Below are 18,208 nucleotides of genomic sequence, written 5' to 3' on the forward strand. Positions count from 1 at the left end.
CAGAGGCTTCTGCTTGCTTAAAAGTAACAATGTTTCCCAACATTTTCTGGGCACCTTCATCTGTGTCCTGAAGAAGGACCTGGAGATTTGCCATTCATGTGCCACTTAAAGAGCATTCCCAGCCTGGATACTGACCAGTAAGGCTACTCCATCAGGGCAGTGGGGATGCCGAGCACTGCAGATGAAGGTAGACGTGAAAAAAGCTCCTTGGAGTGGAGATGCTGTGTCTTGAAGGGGAAGGGAGAAAAGGAAGCTTGTTCCAGACAGAAAAAATAATATAAGCACAGGGAGGAAAGAGAAACTATGACAAAATCGAGAAATTGTAGAGATTTGTGTAACAGAAATATAAATTACAGAGCACCTTTTTGCCTGGCTGATTTTGATTTTATAGTTAAGGTAATGAATATCCACAAAAAGGAGAAAATACAAAGAAGTGACCTAATAAAATTTTAATTTTATAAACATTTCAACAGTGTGGAACTTTGGAAAATGCCTTGGGAAACTGGCAGCAGGAAAATCCATTAAAGGTTATTGCTATGGCTGACGTAAGGGATGATGAGGGCCTGAAGAATGACAAGTGGGTGTGTTCAAGAGCACAAGTGTTGGCTTTAGATGCGCCTTTCTGGGAAAAGAGGAAAGAATGGGAGGTGATTCAGGTACAAATTTAGAACGTAACAGAATACCCAGATTAAAAAAAAAAAAAATTAGAGGAGGCTCACAGGAAATATCTTTACCTCTCTAAAGAGTGGGGAAGATGAGTGAAATGTTGATGAGCAGATTGTGTAGATGATGAAGAGAGAAGGACCGATGTCTTCAAGAGTCAATACAAGGCGGGAGAGGCCAAAAGTCCTCTCTCACTATGCTGAGGGCTGGGCCAACGTACTAAAGAAAGTATGAGTGACTGAACTGCACACAAATGTATTCGTTCTTCCTAATTCACTAAGACTCTAATTGAATACGGTTTCACATTTTGATTGCATCACCACAAAGATAAGGAGAAAGAATAGAAGTAGAGAAGTCACTAAGATGGTGGGAAGAAAAAATTGGTTCTAACAAACAAGCATTCAGTTTCTTTATTCTAGAAGAGAAGATGAAGGGAAGATTTGCATAATCCTAGCTCTTATATCCAGGTAAAAAGATGGTATGAATATATATTTCTATTTTAACTCTTTAGAAAGGTGATTGTATTTGTTGACATTATTTTTATCCTTAGTGAAAGTGAACTTAACAAAAGGTTTTTGTATATATCAAACCCTAGGGTTACTAGTGAAATTTATTTCTGAGAGGTATGTGAATTTCTACCAGACCCACTGAAATTTTCTAAATAATAACCTGGAAGTGCTTAATGATCAATATAGTACAAAAAGACAAACAGAGCTAGCCTATAGTGGCAGTGAAATATTAGGGCAGTTTTTTTTCCTCTATCTTTTCACTATGTATCAGAAAATTTAAAAGCATAAAATTATTTCTTTTAGTTCGGATGGTTCCAAACTATTTTTAAAAATTTGAATTACAGAATTGGATACTTATGTCTGTGCTAGACTAGATTAAATCAAATTAATGAAACTTTAAAAATATACATATATTTAGAACTCCTTTGTAGACTCCAGAGAATTGTAGAAGCATAGGGCATTAATATCGTAGCTTGTCGGGCTACCTATCGCTCGTACACTCATACTTTCTCTTGCTTCCCATAGCCTCCCCTTCACATTCTTTTCCTTTAGGTTCAATGTAATAACAATATATTTTGTAGCACCTTTAGTTTGAAAACAGACCTAGGCTTTACTGTCTTTAGAAAAACTCGAAAAGCAAATTTATTATTTTTATAGATTATTTTATTAAAGCTTATATTCACTCTATAATTTTCAGTTTTCGATACTTCTTTCTCAAATATAAATATGAAATCAACACTCTCTTGGTCACACGCCTCAGAAACTCAGATTGGTAAATTCTGTAATTCAAAGTCCTTCAAATTTATAGTAAAGATTTCAAATTCTAATACTAAATATGTTGTTCATTTTAAACTATCACTCTTCTAGTATAGACTGCCATACTCAGCCATTTTATTGCTAATCAAATCAACATTAAGGATCAATGTCTTTAAGTACGCTCTGACCTATTGCATATTAAAACCAATAATTCACCTAAGAAAAGCTCTTGATCTAATTAAAAATCTTTTCAGGCATACTTCCATAAATGACACATTTTCAAGTGGAGAAACTTAATACAAATAAAGGAGAATATGCCACAAGATTATTTAGTCTTATACTATTTAGATCTGGTTAAAACTAACTTAGAACTTCCATTGAAACCAATTTAAAAAATATTCTTAAGAGTAATCTAAAAAGGATCAAAGTTCACATAACATAATGAGACAATATGTCCATTATAAACTGCCAAATGATAAGACATTTGTCTGGCCTTGATAAAGGTAAGTGACATTTAGATATGTATTGTTTATGGCAGCAGCCTTTGAGGCAGAATGTAAGACTCTTAATTAGACTGCAGGAAGAAACTATCAAAGCTACTATTTCTAAATTTTTTATTTAAAAGTAAGAAAAAAGCTTTATTAAATTAAATATTTAGATATACACTACTCTCCTCCCTTGGTGCTTATGTGAAAGGTTTCATATAAAAGACAGTCAGAGAACCTTTGAGGGACTACAACACAACAATGAGAGATCAGCAATGTGATTTTCCTTGCTCTTCTTCTCTCAGGGACTTTTGGTGTATAGTCTTCGCCTCTCAGTCTTCACAGGAAATTGGTTCAAGGACCTCCCTTCGATACGAAAACCTAGGAATGCTCAAGTCCCTTATATAAAATGGAGTAGTATTTGCGTATAACCTTTGTACATCCTCCCGTATATTTAAATCATCTCTAGATTACTTATATACCTAATAAAATATAAATGCTATGTAAGTAGTTGCTATATGGTACTGTTGAGAGAATAATGACAAGAAATAAAGTCTGTACATTTTTAGTACAGATGCAACCATCACAGGCCTAACTACACAGCACACGTCGGCAACAACGTAACATTTGATTTTTTTAATATTTTCGCTCTGTGGTTGGTCGAATCCACACATGTGGAACCCGCAGATACAGAGGACCGACCATATTGCAGTTTATGAGCTACACAATGTCACTGATATGGTTAGTTCAAAAATCCAAGGCCTTTACACAGTAGAAGAATTACAATATTATAATATTTTGCAAAGAGGTTCAGAGTGATGATGAAAATATTTTGCCCCAAGAGAGATTTTCTGATTGTCTTGAGGCAAAATATTTAATCAAGAGCTGACATTTCACCAAAAAATGTGTCCCTATTTGCTGTTGTTTTCTGGGACAAGTGATTGTCAGTAGTACGCTACCTACCAGATAATTTAAAAAGAAGAAAAGAAATAGGAAAAAAACAACACATTTAATCTACCACTTGAAGCTAAAAGGTGACAACATGAATAAAAAATCTAAATTTGAAAAAAACTCTAAGGAAAGATCATTTTGAAATCGGATGCTTATGAAAATATTTGTGAAAGGTTCACCTCTAAAACTCATATTTGTATTGACAATGGTAATTTGTATCCTACTTTAAAATCTTTCAAAGGAAGAGTTCCAGAGATTTTCTATCTTTCTATAAGTGTGCAAGAACAAATGATGATATCAGGAAAAATTTAAATTTTCGAGCAGAATTACAATAATATCCTTTGCATAAGTAAAGACTGGGTTTTAAAACAAAGATCATGCTTTTGGAAAGTCAGCCAGTACCACACTTCTCTCATCGAAACAACTTTCTATATTTTCCACCTGGACAGAGTTAAAACCAAGTTTTGAAATAGACAACATAGAACAAGACCTTCGAATCACTCATTTAATCACAAGCATTAAACTGAGACAAAAAAATATGAATCACACTGCTCTCACTATAAATATCATTCATCTGCTCTTAATAAAATATTTTATTTCCTCATTTATATCTTATTCTTTTCCAATTTATTTTTGAGTGTTTAAAACAGTGGTGCATGTACATATAATTTGTAAATACGAATATATGTTCTGGGATGAATGCTCAAAATATTTCACTGATAAGTGAGCAAAAGAGTTTAAAAACCACAGGCTTATGGCCCTAATATAATTATGAGGTGCAAATTCCATCATGCAACTAGCTACAGTAATTGCATGTAAATAAATGGCAAGAAGAGCTGCATTTATATAGTGTTAACATTAATTTTTCCTGTTAAATTCAAGAACCGTAAATTTAAATACCTCATAATTAATGAAATTGCCACAATTTTAGTCCTTATTGCAGTCCTTATTTAAGGGTATTCCAATAATTTAAAAATAACCCTTCTTCAGCTGGGCAGTTCTATTGTGTACTTCCTTTTGTTGTCCCAGATGATGACAATTACTATGAGTACTCTATAATGCTTCCCTTGTTTGAGGAAGACTATGTGTTCTAAACTGAACACATGGGAGGCTTCCTAGAATTACAGATGAGTGTATACATAACACACACACACACACGTGCACACACACACACACCTTTAGTTGAAAGTCCATTCTTCCTTACTAAGGTCTAACTTAAACATAGGTTGTAGGGATGGCTACCATGATTTCAGGATGCTGAAATTTCACAGTGATCCACTCTTTTACGTATAAAGACCCTAGATTTCTTGAATATCTAGGTCTTGTTATGAATATTATCCCTGTAAAACTGACACTATTTATTAATCTCACTTTTAAAAAATGAGAAAACAAAACTTAGAGGAAGAAGATATGTGATCATATATTATTTTTAACAGAGTTATACTTATATTCAGTAAAACACAAGATCTTAAATACATAGTTGGATGTGTTTATATATATATTTGTCAAAATATACTTTAAGTAGTGGAAGCTTGACTTATATTCTTGTCCTTTCTTAAACATAATTAGCAAAGTTATAGGAATTGGCAATATCAGACATTAAAAAATTATTGCAAATCTGTAATTCATAATTCATTTGTTTTCCAAGGTCCATTTTGTAGAGTGCCAAGCTGGTATAAAGAGGCAGTATGCTGACAGCTCTTTGGGACAGAGAGTGTGGAACAGGACATCCCAGAGCTCTCGGAGGAGAGAGGGCATCAACCCAAGGGCACATGCATAGAAAAGCAGAGATGACAGAACACAAGAATGTGTAATAGTTTTGACCAAAGCATAACGAAGATCTCTTATAAAATCATATGCTTTAAAAGCTTAGCAAACAGATTCGCTGACCTTTGAAATAAATGTAATCACATTTAAATAGGAACAAAAAATCCAAGCTATTTGTACAATGTACTCACATATAACTATTAGAAATGATATCCATCTTAAAATGACTTACGGAATTTTTATTGTACTTCTGGGGGGTAGAATAGATTTATGCTTAAATTTTGGAAAACTGTTCACTAATAAAGCCATTATAGTAATTGCACTGGGTCTGTTTATTAATTTGTCACAATTAAGTCAATAAGAGCTTTACTAATGTCCTATTACTTGATTAGTTTTGAAAGTGATTATCTTAAGAACCCGATTTAATTGGAAGCCTCTCGATTTACAAGGTACATTAAACTCTCAGTAGCATCTTAAGATTATTCAACATATGCAGGTCAATTACCAGTAATCACTGTTTTATATAAATGTTCTATAAAAACTATAGCATGACATGACAAAGGAGGAAAGCGAGATTTAATTAATAGTGCTAAACTCCATTGACATTTCCAGGATAAAGGGGCAACATAAGCATTCATATAAAGTCTTCCTGAAACTGAGTCTGTTACTAAAAATCAAATAAAGAAAAGCCAGCAACACTCCACCTTACAGATGAAGATAATTTGTCGTGATTGCTAAATCACCAAATTGCACTGCCTGTATTCATGCCCAGCTGCACATTAATTTCCAGATTAATAAATTACAATTAATTCTTACTATTGCTCCATCACTTTTCTTTTTCCAGTTAATAAAAGAGACTGCAATCAATTATTGTTCACCCCATTTTTCAAAACAGATCAACTATAGCTATTACTGCATAAGTAGGAAACATAGAGTGGTTAATGTACCCACTGAGATTGTGAGGTCCCTAAAAATTATTGCCTGTAGTATAAATATTTTATATTGACCTTCCCATTCCCATTCAAAGATTCAATGTAGCTAGTTGAACATTTACATAGAATAACAATTACAAGGGCTGAGAAAATGCCTTGATTCCAGGCTGATTTTCAAACACTCATTCAAATGATTTCATAAACTTTTAAATTGAACTTTATTAATTAGATATTTAAAAGGTTTGCCCTACACTAACAAAATAAGCCCAGTCTTGAGATTAATCACAGGAAAATTGATTGCTGTTTCATTAAAAACCTGGGACAGCAAGTTCCTTGAAAAGATTATTCCACTGCTGACCTGTAAAAGCACTGTATGAATTATGTGTTCTGACTTGTTCTTAATCTAAGTTCTATACACAGAATACATTTCAAATTGCCAAGGCTGATTTGTCACCAATTGTGTGAATAGTGTGAACAAAGCTGAATTTGTAAAACACTAGTTCTGTGCACTTGAAAAACCTGAGATGAAAGCCACTTTGAGTTTGTCGCATTCAAATAACTATAATTGTCCTTAAACAAAATTTTCACGGTGAGTTAACTGCCTAAACCATGGGAGTGCTGTGGGGAAAGCAGTGGTCATAGTTAACAATCCGGTCTCATGAGTCTTGTACCAAGGCTAGCCACCAAAAACTGAAGAGTGAGGAAGGCCCCCTAACAGACTTCCTGCATACCACAAGTCATTTTTTAAGGGATGCAAACAATTCTCTTGGGATAGACTGTCCTTAAATTGTCTAGACATAATCTTTGATAAACTTTTGCACTTTCATTATTTATATGCTGCAATTTAGCCTTAAAATGCAGAACCTTATGGAAATACAGAACAGCGTTTTTTCAACATCTAATATATGGTTGAGTGAAACATCAGCCAGTTTATTTCATTCATACATCATTTTTTTTTTCATCACCCTAGCAGCAGCACTAGTAGAAGTGGTCTGTGGCAAATAGGAATTTGTGAAGAAAGAGGGAGGGGTGGTGTGGTGAAGTACTGACTGCTAGAGTCTGTGTTCAAAGACAGCTATGGTCTGTTCCATCCTCCCAGGATTAAAAGAACCCGAAAAAACCCATTTACCAGGGCATTAACTTAAATTATGACCAGGGGAGTGGGAAGATAGGGAACAGTTCAGGCATCCATGGGCTCTTCAAACTCTTACTGTCTCACAATACTGGACTAAGAAACAGCAAAGCATCCTTTGTTCAGAATTGTTTGTTCCTTGAGTCTTAACAGAGAAGGCTATATACAAAGTACATTTAAATTGTTGCCACCCTTTTTGTCCACTTGTAATAAATAAATGCTTTTAGTTTCATCAGGCTATTGCATGCCTGGCATAGAAAGAGAGATCTGAAGCTTGGTGAGAAGATTAAATGATCCAGAAGAAGCTTAGGTTCTCTCTGCTCTGGTAGGAAGATAATCGCTTCCTCTTTTCTTTGGCCCTCAGGTACAGGGCTAGGGCACCAGCTGCTTCTAATAAAGTCACTTTGCCTGAAGCCACAAGAATGGCTTTGTGAAAATGGCTCTCCTTTTAAACAGTTACCCTTAAGTCCTTAATTAAAAATGCCCTTTTTTCTCTCTCTGTGTTAAAATGTCCCAAAGTTCAAGTTCTACTCTTATTGAATTAAAAAATAATAATAATGCAAGGGTGAAAAGGACATTGTAAACTCTTTTTGGGTATTTAGTGTCTGGAATTAGCTGCTTTCCAGAAGAAGCAATATTAATTAACTGCTTAGAGTTAAGTGAAAACGTTGGGTAACAAAAGTAAATTAATCAGAGAAATAACACTCTCCCTTTTCATGGATATTTGGGTTTGGTTGCCTCACTGAGCATCTGCAAGATTTAAGAACCTGAACAGCTATAATGGCTCAGTCATTTCTCGTATTATAATAGTCTGAAAGTGTAGTCCTTGGACCAGCAGCATCAGCCTCTCCATCAGCCTGGATTCGGTTTGAAATGCAAATTCTCAAGCCTTATCAAAATCCTTTTTAAGTCCAAAACTCTGTGGGTGGGGCCCAGTAATTTGTGTTTTAATAAGACCTCCAGGCAATTCTCATATACTCTAAAGTTTTGGAACCACTGTTCTACTAAAGCTGGGTATTTTCAAGCCAATTTTCTAATGTTCTATATTTCAATAAGTTAACGATGAATTGGCAGAGAAAAGTTTTCAAGGGTAACAGAGAAGAGAAATGGAGCTATCGTCAAGATATAAATACTAGGTACATAAAGCAGGGATTCTCAACCTCAGTTGAATATTAGAACGCCCTGAAGAGACTTCAAATAATACCAGGACCTTACTTCAAACCAATTGAAACAGACTGGGAAGGGTGAGCATCACTGATAGAAACTAAGTAACCACAGAAGTCAGACCCTTAATAGAAGTAGGACAGCCTAGGAACTGGTAATAAAATGAGGATGTTTATAGCAAGAATACACATACCTTTCATAGACTAAGTTGTATCATATTAAGTAAGCACTAGCTAGTATGCGTGACTTGGGGAAAGAACATTGCATTTTATTGCCTCACACTCTCCTTAAATCTTATGGATTAAACAGTTTTTATTTCTAGAGGAGATAATTCAACAATAAGTATAATTTGAGGGAGGAAATTGTTTTGACTCTATAGATTGATTCCAAAATAATTGAAAATGTAATAAATGTTTGACTAGGAAGCCACAGCTACTCTGGACTACATGGAGATGTTCTCTCCATATTTCCAGCTACTTCTACCAATACCATCTCCCTTCCTGACCTAAGAAAATGAGACTTGAGCTTGAGAATGAGTTAGAAGCCCTGAGTAGCTTAAAAACTGAAGATTACTATAAAAAGACATCAGAACCAAGTTAGTTTTGGCTGTATACTATTTTATCGTATACCATATTCTATAACAAAAATTGAGAACAAGACCATAAGTTAATAATCATTCCAATTTACATTTACTTTATACACTTTACAATGATTAATCTTTTAGATATTAGCTCATTAGATTTCCACAAAAGCCTTATAAGATCATCAGGACAGATAACATTATTGTTATTTTAATTTTACTTATGAAAAGGCAAATTCAGTTATGTGAATTATCCAAAGCCAAAAGCCATATTGACAATGGTAATAAATAGCAGCTTTAATTATGGTAATAATATTCTAATGTCTAATATTAATAACTTTGTGCATGTCAATATTAAAACCTTAAAGCATGGTTATTACTCTTTACAAAAGAGCATAAATAGCCAAATGAATTAAAATAGATAAGAAAGGGAAACCCATTATAAAATATTCAATCAGAAAAAATAAAAAACATAAAGCAGGTAAGCTTAAAATACTTGGTAAGACTGTAACTTTTCTTTTTACTTTTCTTAAGTTTGCAGAACTTATCTTTGAATTCTTAACAGATTCATAACATGTAATAAAAGATAAAACTATTAAGAGGCAGTTCTGATTTTATATTCAGGCTATATTGCTGCTACAGAACATTTTTTAGGGTAACTAAGGGCTATTTTACCTCTTAGGATATTAGCAATTAAATAACTTTGATCTGCTTATATTCAGAAAATTTGTTTCTTGATACTTTTTACATTATTCTTATGATGTTAAGATATGGAATTATATTTTGCTTAATTTTAAAACATACACTTCTTTCAAATCTGAAACAAGATACTTTATAAAATGGTTAGCAAATTTAATGATCAGGAATTTATATTTCATCTGTCAAGTAAAATCACATGGAAATAAAAGGAAAATATTCTTTCAATATTTAACCTAATTACATTGTTTTTCATACTTTGTGTCTATTAAAACTAACCAACTATAATTTAATATTTAAGCATTTTATACCATCAAAGTATTAAGAAATTCAAAAAGGGGCTATTACCTTTTGTTACAATATACACACCATATGTTTCACACAAGGTAATCGTTCACTCTTAGAAAACATTAGGTTATGTACTATTCTTAATTAAGGCCCTATTTCAGTTAAAGTAAAGCAATTTGCAATTTAACTATAATAATATAAACTGCAATGTAACTAATGATATAGTATGCATTTGTGTTGGATAATTAACATAGTCAGTGAAAAAAACTTTACATAGCAGGAAATAAAAACAGGTGAGGGAGTTGTGCCTCATTCATCACCTTGCTGACTAATGAGACCTGGAATGCAGATCAGTCATTTCCCTAAACACTCCACAATGTGTGCAATAAAAGCACACACTGTAGACAGTTCCTGTAACCTAATATAACCACCAGGAAAATACTGATTCAGAAAAATCCACAATGAGAAACAAGTGATAAAATAGTATATAGATAAGACTAACCTATTTATCAAGAAAGACAGAATAATTATTAGGAATGCCCAGACTATTCTTTGTGATGGAAGTAAATAATGGGAACAGTAACTATATTTTTAAAATTAAGAACACACTTTAGAAAGACCAAAATCTAATAAGTTATCACTATAAATATGGAAATGGTGAAACACTTGATTTTATAAACCACAGAGGTGATTTTTCTTCTTTATGTTGAAGGAAAAAAATGCATAAGGCCTTTTGCTACTCGCAATAACAAGATCAGACATCAAATTTTGACATGTTCACATTAGAGAAATTGAGTTCTACCAAAGTCTAATCTGTTAAAAAGGCAATGGTTTTCTTTCAGCAGAGGTGTTAAGTTATGCATTTCCATTCTACTATTATATTGGTGAAGCAAGCATGTTAACCTAATCAGGTACTGTGTATAACACCTAGGCATTTGTTCAATCAAATTATCACTTGCTATTAAACCACAATTCTGATTAATTTACAACTTAATATAGCAGCTCTTGAATTAAGAATTTTTTTACAGATGTGGAAGAAAAGATAATTATAATACCTTTTTTTTTTTCTGAACAGCTTTTGGGACAGAATTCCTAATGTAGAATATGAGTAAATTATTTAGGTTCTCTGCTAGTCTCAGTTTGCACAAATACTCAAATACAATTTGGCTTACTGGTGTTTTGGCTTCAAATGCATAAACTTCCCCAACTCAAAATACTGCTTGCTTTAAATTCAATCCAGTGAATTATTATCTCTCCTTGGCACAGACTCTCTTACATTTGTCAATTACATGAGTGAGTATATAATATAACATATAAAATATATATTCTACTTTACCAACCAGGCCGTGAATACCCTGAGGGAAAGACCATGTCTGTTTTCTTTTTAAATGAAGTGGAGAGAAGTAGACAATCTTCCCAGGACTTAGAATAGAAACTTCATCAGAGTAGGAACTCAAATAAAGGCAAGCTGGCTTGCTTGCTTGTTTGCTTGTTTGCTTGTCTGCTTGCTTGCTTGCTTGCTTGCTTATTTATTTTACTTATTTAAAAGAAAAGATAAATCAATTATCTTTAGACAATAACCTGAATATGAGAGGGATGTGAACAGATAATACCAATAAGTTCACCTTTTTTGTTAACATACAGGTGTGTGCAAAGAGCAGCATCCATAACTATTTTCAAAATTGAGAGAGAAAAGCAGAATTATATTACAGACAGCATATTCTGTGCCTCTCCCATCATAATTATTGCCAAGAATTTCAAAGCCAGCCACCAGTGAACACATAGCTATTCTAAAAAGTATTCTCAAGCAGGTTTTTTTTTTTTTTAATCTTTGGGATCCTTCTACAGACACTCCTTTATTCTGAGAAGGTAATTAAGAAAATATGATTGTGCCAGACATACATTTCCCTCTCTCCTTTGAATCTTCTACTGGTGACAGTCTTCAAAAACTAGAAAAGAAGCTTCATGACAGCTGTCCTTTATCCCCTAACACATACTGTCAAAATATACAGATTCATATGAAATAGCATATATGTACAGGTTGACATCAACAGTGTATTCTGAAATGTAATTTTTGCAGATAAATATGAAATATTTTCTTTTCTAGAAGAAATTCTTTAAGATGACAAATTAGCTTCACAGCTGGAAGGAGAGTGGATTTGATGAGTGAGTGTACCTGACTGGGCAAAGGGATAGGAGGAATTTCAGCAGATTGATATTACTATTAATTTGCCAAGGCTTATTATATAAATTTTGGTAAGTCACTGCTATTTAGTTAAGTGGAATTGAGAATGGATAAAATATATAATAAAAAATTCATACAGAATTCCAGGAAGACATTAAAATTTTTTCTATTACCTGTCAGATAGTCTTCTAATTTCCTTTAGCTTAATTTGAAAACATTAGCGAATATATAAATAAAATGGCAATTATTTTTTTACCATATACAATTATCCTATAATCTTTGAAAGTAAACAAAAACTTCCCTATGAAATACTGTAAATGCAAAATAAGGTTTTATAAAAAATCTGAATGCCTTAGTTAATGAATTTTCAAGAAGCATAGATATGAAAGATAACAGAAGATTCAGTATTTAATAGCTTTTAGAAGTATTCATTTAGGTGTCAATGAATATCTCCTCTGTACACTAAGGACAGATTTAACTAAGGAGAAATCCTCTTGCCTGTTAGAAAAAAACACTAAGTAAAGTATGCTTTAAAATAATCTAATTTCTTATCCTTATTTCTAGAGAGGCTACAACTAATTAAATGATATCAGCACCTTATTATAACTGACTGAATTTTTGCAAGATGTAGGCCTACACCTCTCTCTATTAGTTTTAGTAGGCCTTTATCTAATTTCATTACCTGCCAGCAAGCAATAAGAACTAGCTCCTTGCTACAGTATTTTAAACCAGGGGTCCTTAGGTCCTAGGTGGGCTCTTATGGCACTGTTAACTTTTGGAAACTCTGTGAAAATATGTGTGCTCAGAAATACACATTTTATGAGGAGAGAGTCATGTTTCAACAATTTTGAAGTGGCCTGTGAACTTGAAAATGTTCACAAAAGAACTATTGAAATGGCTTAACTTCCAGTTTACAAATAAGCCTGGAGAGTTGAAATGATTGCTCTAAAGACAAACCTACACTAGCTGTAAAATACCTAGACCCAAGTCTCTCGATAACCAATTAGCTCAATGTATTATTCTGCCTGCATCATTTTTCTCAAAGGGTAGGTAGGGGAAAAATATGTTAAATGTACACAGTGTTTTTGTAACCAGATCTTACTTCAGGTAACAGAGGAGTTTCTAGGTCAGTTTCTATGAATACAAAGTATGAAGATATGGAAGGTAATATAGGTGGGTCTACATGAGTCAAATAAAAAACTCAAACAAATGCCACGCAGCCTCCAAACTGAGCTCTAATCCATATCTGCATTAAGACCTGCAGCATATACTATGATCTTCAAGCACACAGAGAAAGCCTTAGGACCCCTAAAGGAGAAAACAGATTCTGAGATATCACATTATACAATATAGAACTACCTCAATTCACATGGACCAGCAGTGTGGCTAGTCCCCATCTCATTGCCTTAGCACCCCTGCCCCCTGCCCCAAGTGCGAGCGCGTGCGCGCGCGCACACACACACGCACACACACACACACACGTATGCACACACAATTATAGACAGATACAGGAGGAATTTAAAGTATACATATATAACATACAAATGAAAATAATACATGACATTTAACTGATGATTTTTTATAATTAATTTTAGAAAAGAATGTGACTAAAATAATGAAGAAACGTGTATTAATCTTGCCCAACCACCCTGTACATCCTCTTGACATTTCTAAAACAAGAAAGCTGGTTAATCAATGCCTGTGCATCAGTGTGTGGATAAACGTCTAAGTACATATTCTAGTTCTACCATTTACATACAGTATGACATTAGGCAAATGACTTAATCTGTCTGTGACTCGAGTTCCTTATTAGTAAAATGAAGATAACAACAGTACTGACCTTACTGAGGGTTGTGAGAATTAAATGTGGTAATATGTGTAAAGTGTCTAGAACAAAGCTTCCTATTTTATGATGTTAAATACCTGTCATCATCATCGTCATCAACATCATCATCACCACTACCACCACCATCACCAACAGGCATATATGCAATTAATTACTTATGAGGAGGGAGTTAAGAAGGAAGCTTAAGATAAAATTGTTTATTAACAAAATGTTCAAGCTATCATGAAAATTCATTCAAACTATTCCCTAGGAGAATACCAGAAAGTGTGTTCAGCCCAGGTTTTTCTTGGGGCCACATTCCTATGGACTTGTTACACCGGAGTTCTCCACCCAAATGGGGTGAGACAGTTGGTTTGATCTGGGTCAGTGGAGCAGTTCCCTTCCCGCCTTGTAGTGGGGGTAGGGCAGCCTCAGACGCTCCCAAATCTCAGCTATACCAGCTCATTGCATGGGAAATCTGATGAGTCCAAGTGTTTTATCTCTGAAATGCTTTGATGACAATTTTAAAGATAATGGATGCTTTTGGAATCTAGGGAGAAGACAGTTTTTCACTGATGCAACATCACCATGAAATAGTGAAAACTTCAAATCACGTCTGGCTTAGATGATGCTATTGGGGTCATGTTATCCGATGACAGGGACACGTTTAAGGCCATGGAACACTGAAAAACTGAAAACTTCCAACATAAGGAGAGAGGCTAAAACTCCCCATGGTGGCAGTCACCGACGTCATTCAAATAATTATCCATCCAGTGTCTATTTGTTAGATTACAATCTCCAATATTACAACTTAAAACATGTTGTCAGAAATGAAGAGTTTTACCTTTTAATATTCAGCAATGCCCAAGGTATTCCAGAAGGAGTATGAAATGCAGGTAGCAATTTTACCCCAAGTTCCACTGCTTTCTTTCGAAATATCTGAAAAGTTAAACAGTTAAGTAAGCTACTATTGTAAACAAAACAAAATGTATTATACTACTATCTCACAGTTAACACTTCTCTACTTTAAAATTTTTTATACATGAAAAAAAAAGTTTCTCAAATTAATAAAATTACCTAGGAAAGTGAGAATGGTCCAGGGGTCATGGTGCTGTGGGGCATTTATTACCAATCATGGTTATACATTAGAACCACATGGGGAAATTTAAATAATGCTCATGTCTGGGTCACACTCCTGAAATTCTAATTTCTATGGTTTGGAACTTTCAGATGAGAATATTTTAAAACATCACGGGTGATGTCAGGGGATTCCAGTGTGCAAGCCAGGGGAAGAACTACTGTTGTCGGTGAATAAGTCTTGGATTGAAAATCAGATCTGGTCCTATTCTCTCTTCACTTATTTACTAGGGCACAGAAAAAGGAGAAGTTTTAAAAAGACATATTATTACAGGTAATTGATATGTCTTAGCTCTTTATAGTTTTAATTTCCTCTAATGCTAAGTGTAGCTGATACAAAAGATGCAAAGTTAAATTAGGTACCGATTCTACCCAGACTGTTGTAAAGAAGAAAATATATGCACATAAATATCTAGAACACAGACCAAATGAGAGTTGGAGATCAAAATCATCTAGGAGTTTAAATACAAAATTACTTAATCTGGGTGAATATGTATAATAGGCAATGATGGAGAAATGGAGGCCTTTTTCTCTACCTTTAGAAAGAAAAGAAAATTACTTGGAGATAAAAGAGAGTGACAAAAGGAAACGTCTAGAGATCTGTATCTGTGAGTAGCGGGTAGGAAGATATTTATATTCTCAGTTAACAGGAAACAGTGGTGCTTCCTGTCTCAAGGTTTTTGCCTTTGCTGATTCCTCTGGCTGCAATGCTCTTTCTCTAGCTCTTTGCATGCCTGGTCATTATCAACTTCAGGAATCTCTTTAAATTTCTCTTTTTTAGAGAAGTCTTTCTTAACAACCCCACATAAAGTTGGCCACTCTCATTTACTATTTATCATATCATCTTTTTTTTTAAAAGAATTTCCATCCCACTATTTATCACATCCTAATTATCTTATTTGCTTATTTGTTTATTGTTTGACGACCCTACCAGACATAAGCTTCCTGAGGGCATGGACTTTGTCTTGTTCACTAGTATATATACACCTAGTATCCAGCAAAGTAAGTGGTAAATGTTCATTTAATAATTGGATGAATAAATGTTCACTTAATAAATGGATAAATCAATCCAAGATTAATAAACATACCAGGGCACTGTAATGAGAAACCACTGACATTCTAGTGTTTGCAAAATGCTCCATCCTATTCCTCTGGTTTCTATAGTCTGCAGGAAACTAGGACAAGTATTCTAGAATCTCAATCTTGGGCACAATTACAAAATAGTTTTGAATGAAAACACTAGTTAACCTATTGAAGATTTAAATAAAATTATATGTGAGCCTGAATCTGTTCTAATTTTTATGCTTGATTTGTTACTCCTCCTAGATGTGAAGACGAATTCAGATTCTCAAAGAGAACATCTTTCTACCTAAATGGTGAGAATGTAATAAAATTCGAAACTAGCTTATAAAATTAATATTGTTAAAAGAATGAAGCAGAAATGTCATCAATCATTCTAAAGGGCAGTTAAGTTTTAACTAGCACATCTTGGATAATGTGCTGAAAAGCAAATGATCGCAGAAAGTACTCTAAGTGGTACTTCAGTGCTCCTTCAAATGGGTAGGCAAGATAGAGAAAGCACAAGACTCAAGGCCAGCATGTGGGTGCTAGGATTGGCTTTACTCCGGCTTCAGTGGGAGGCCTGGACCAGGCACTTAACTTTTCTGGTTCTCAATTTCCCCAATGAAATGAGAGAGCAGGGATGATAATTTCTGCTTTTTATCTATCGTTGGAAAAGTAGTAGTCAGAAGTCACAGAGCCAGTACAAAAATGAGACTGACAAAAAAGTGAAATTATTACCACGTTTTATAAAGTGTTAATGTGGCACCTGATTCTTAGCCAATCTTAGTTTCCAAGTTTGTTGGCACTTATATTTGGAGGAGAGAATTTTTATAAAGTTAAAAGGGCAAGATAAAAAATGACAGTTAATAAAATATAATCTATGCTAATAATAGAAGACATTTTCTTAAAAAAAAAAAAAGACCATTAAAATTAAATAGGATTTCTGTGCAACTCTCTCCAATCAGGATGGGCAAACATCTTGTGAGCCAAGAGGACTCTTCAAAAAGATTCTGCATTATAGAGATTCATAGCAAAAATCAAAACTAATATAATGTGCTGAAAGAAGGGTGGTAAAATATAATGAAATAGCTTCTAAAATAATCTTTCAAGCGCAAAACTCACAAATAGGTTTAGATAAAAACATTTATGGTCTAAAGTTAAAAATTTCAAAATAATTACACTAAAACTGTATCTTTTCATTACACTTACGTAACATCATCATAGTCTCATTGCTGTTTTCGATCAATGTTTAAAAAAACTTCAGATTTTAGATCCGTCAAATAAAAACATTTATCTTTTTATTTTACTCTTGCACATAGGATTAGACAAGGCTGTAAACAAGATATATGGCTCTCTTTGCCTCTCTAGTTTGCAGATCCTTGAAGAACTGTACAAGAATATTTACATGCCAGAGCAAAGAGTAAGGAAAGAAGAAATGAATAAGAACAGACAGCTCTGGAAATACCCAGTTTCAGTTCAGACATGCTTCAGTTTGAAGTGCACAATTAATATCAAAGCCTTTCTTGCAATGCTCATGCTGAAAACTTCACTGTTAAAAGATCAAACACTAATTCCCCATTAGTAAAAGCAGAGTTTACTTCTTACTCATTTTTGCTACAGAAAAGCTTTCAGCACAAGATGTCATCTATGTGAAAAATATTTTTGGCTGAAAAATAACTGAAATAACCCACATATTGTTAGCTGAGTTGATTAAAACACATAATAAGGACCAAATTTAATTATTCAACCAATAAATACTTATTGAGCTACTCTGGCTTTTCAGTTTAGAGTAGAACCTCTAAATGTTTAAATATTCAAATAAAGACACATAAAATAGTTAATCCAGCAGAGACTTATAGCCGACCGTCAAAGGTTACCGAGTTCCATAATCTTGGTATACAGATGAGGAAACTAAGGTTCAGGGAGGCCCTGTTTCCCAGATAAGTGCTCTGATATGGGATGATCTGATGACAACTACAGTCACGTGAATGCAAGCTTCATGCCAATTCAGATACATGTAATTCTTTTGATTCAGAGGGACTTTCTCCTGTGGGTCCCGTGTGTGTGTGTGCGTGT

General features: G+C 33.9%; 1 protein-coding gene across 2 annotated transcripts in view; it reads right to left on the reverse strand.

The window, feature by feature from the left end:
* The window catches only part of MAN1A1 (mannosidase alpha class 1A member 1), a 142,735-nt gene that overhangs the window by 45,492 nt on the left and 79,035 nt on the right, over positions 1–18,208 (reverse strand). For both annotated transcript variants that reach the window (XM_025042462.1, XM_006926129.3), the window contains one exon: positions 14,778–14,872. In XM_025042462.1, the coding sequence (XP_024898230.1) occupies positions 14,778–14,872 (95 nt within the window). The remainder of the gene's footprint in view (positions 1–14,777; positions 14,873–18,208) is intronic.

The sequence above is a fragment of the Pteropus alecto genome, unplaced genomic scaffold, assembly GCF_000325575.1.
Source record: "Pteropus alecto unplaced genomic scaffold, ASM32557v1 scaffold79, whole genome shotgun sequence".
NCBI lineage: Eukaryota > Metazoa > Chordata > Mammalia > Chiroptera > Pteropodidae > Pteropus > Pteropus alecto.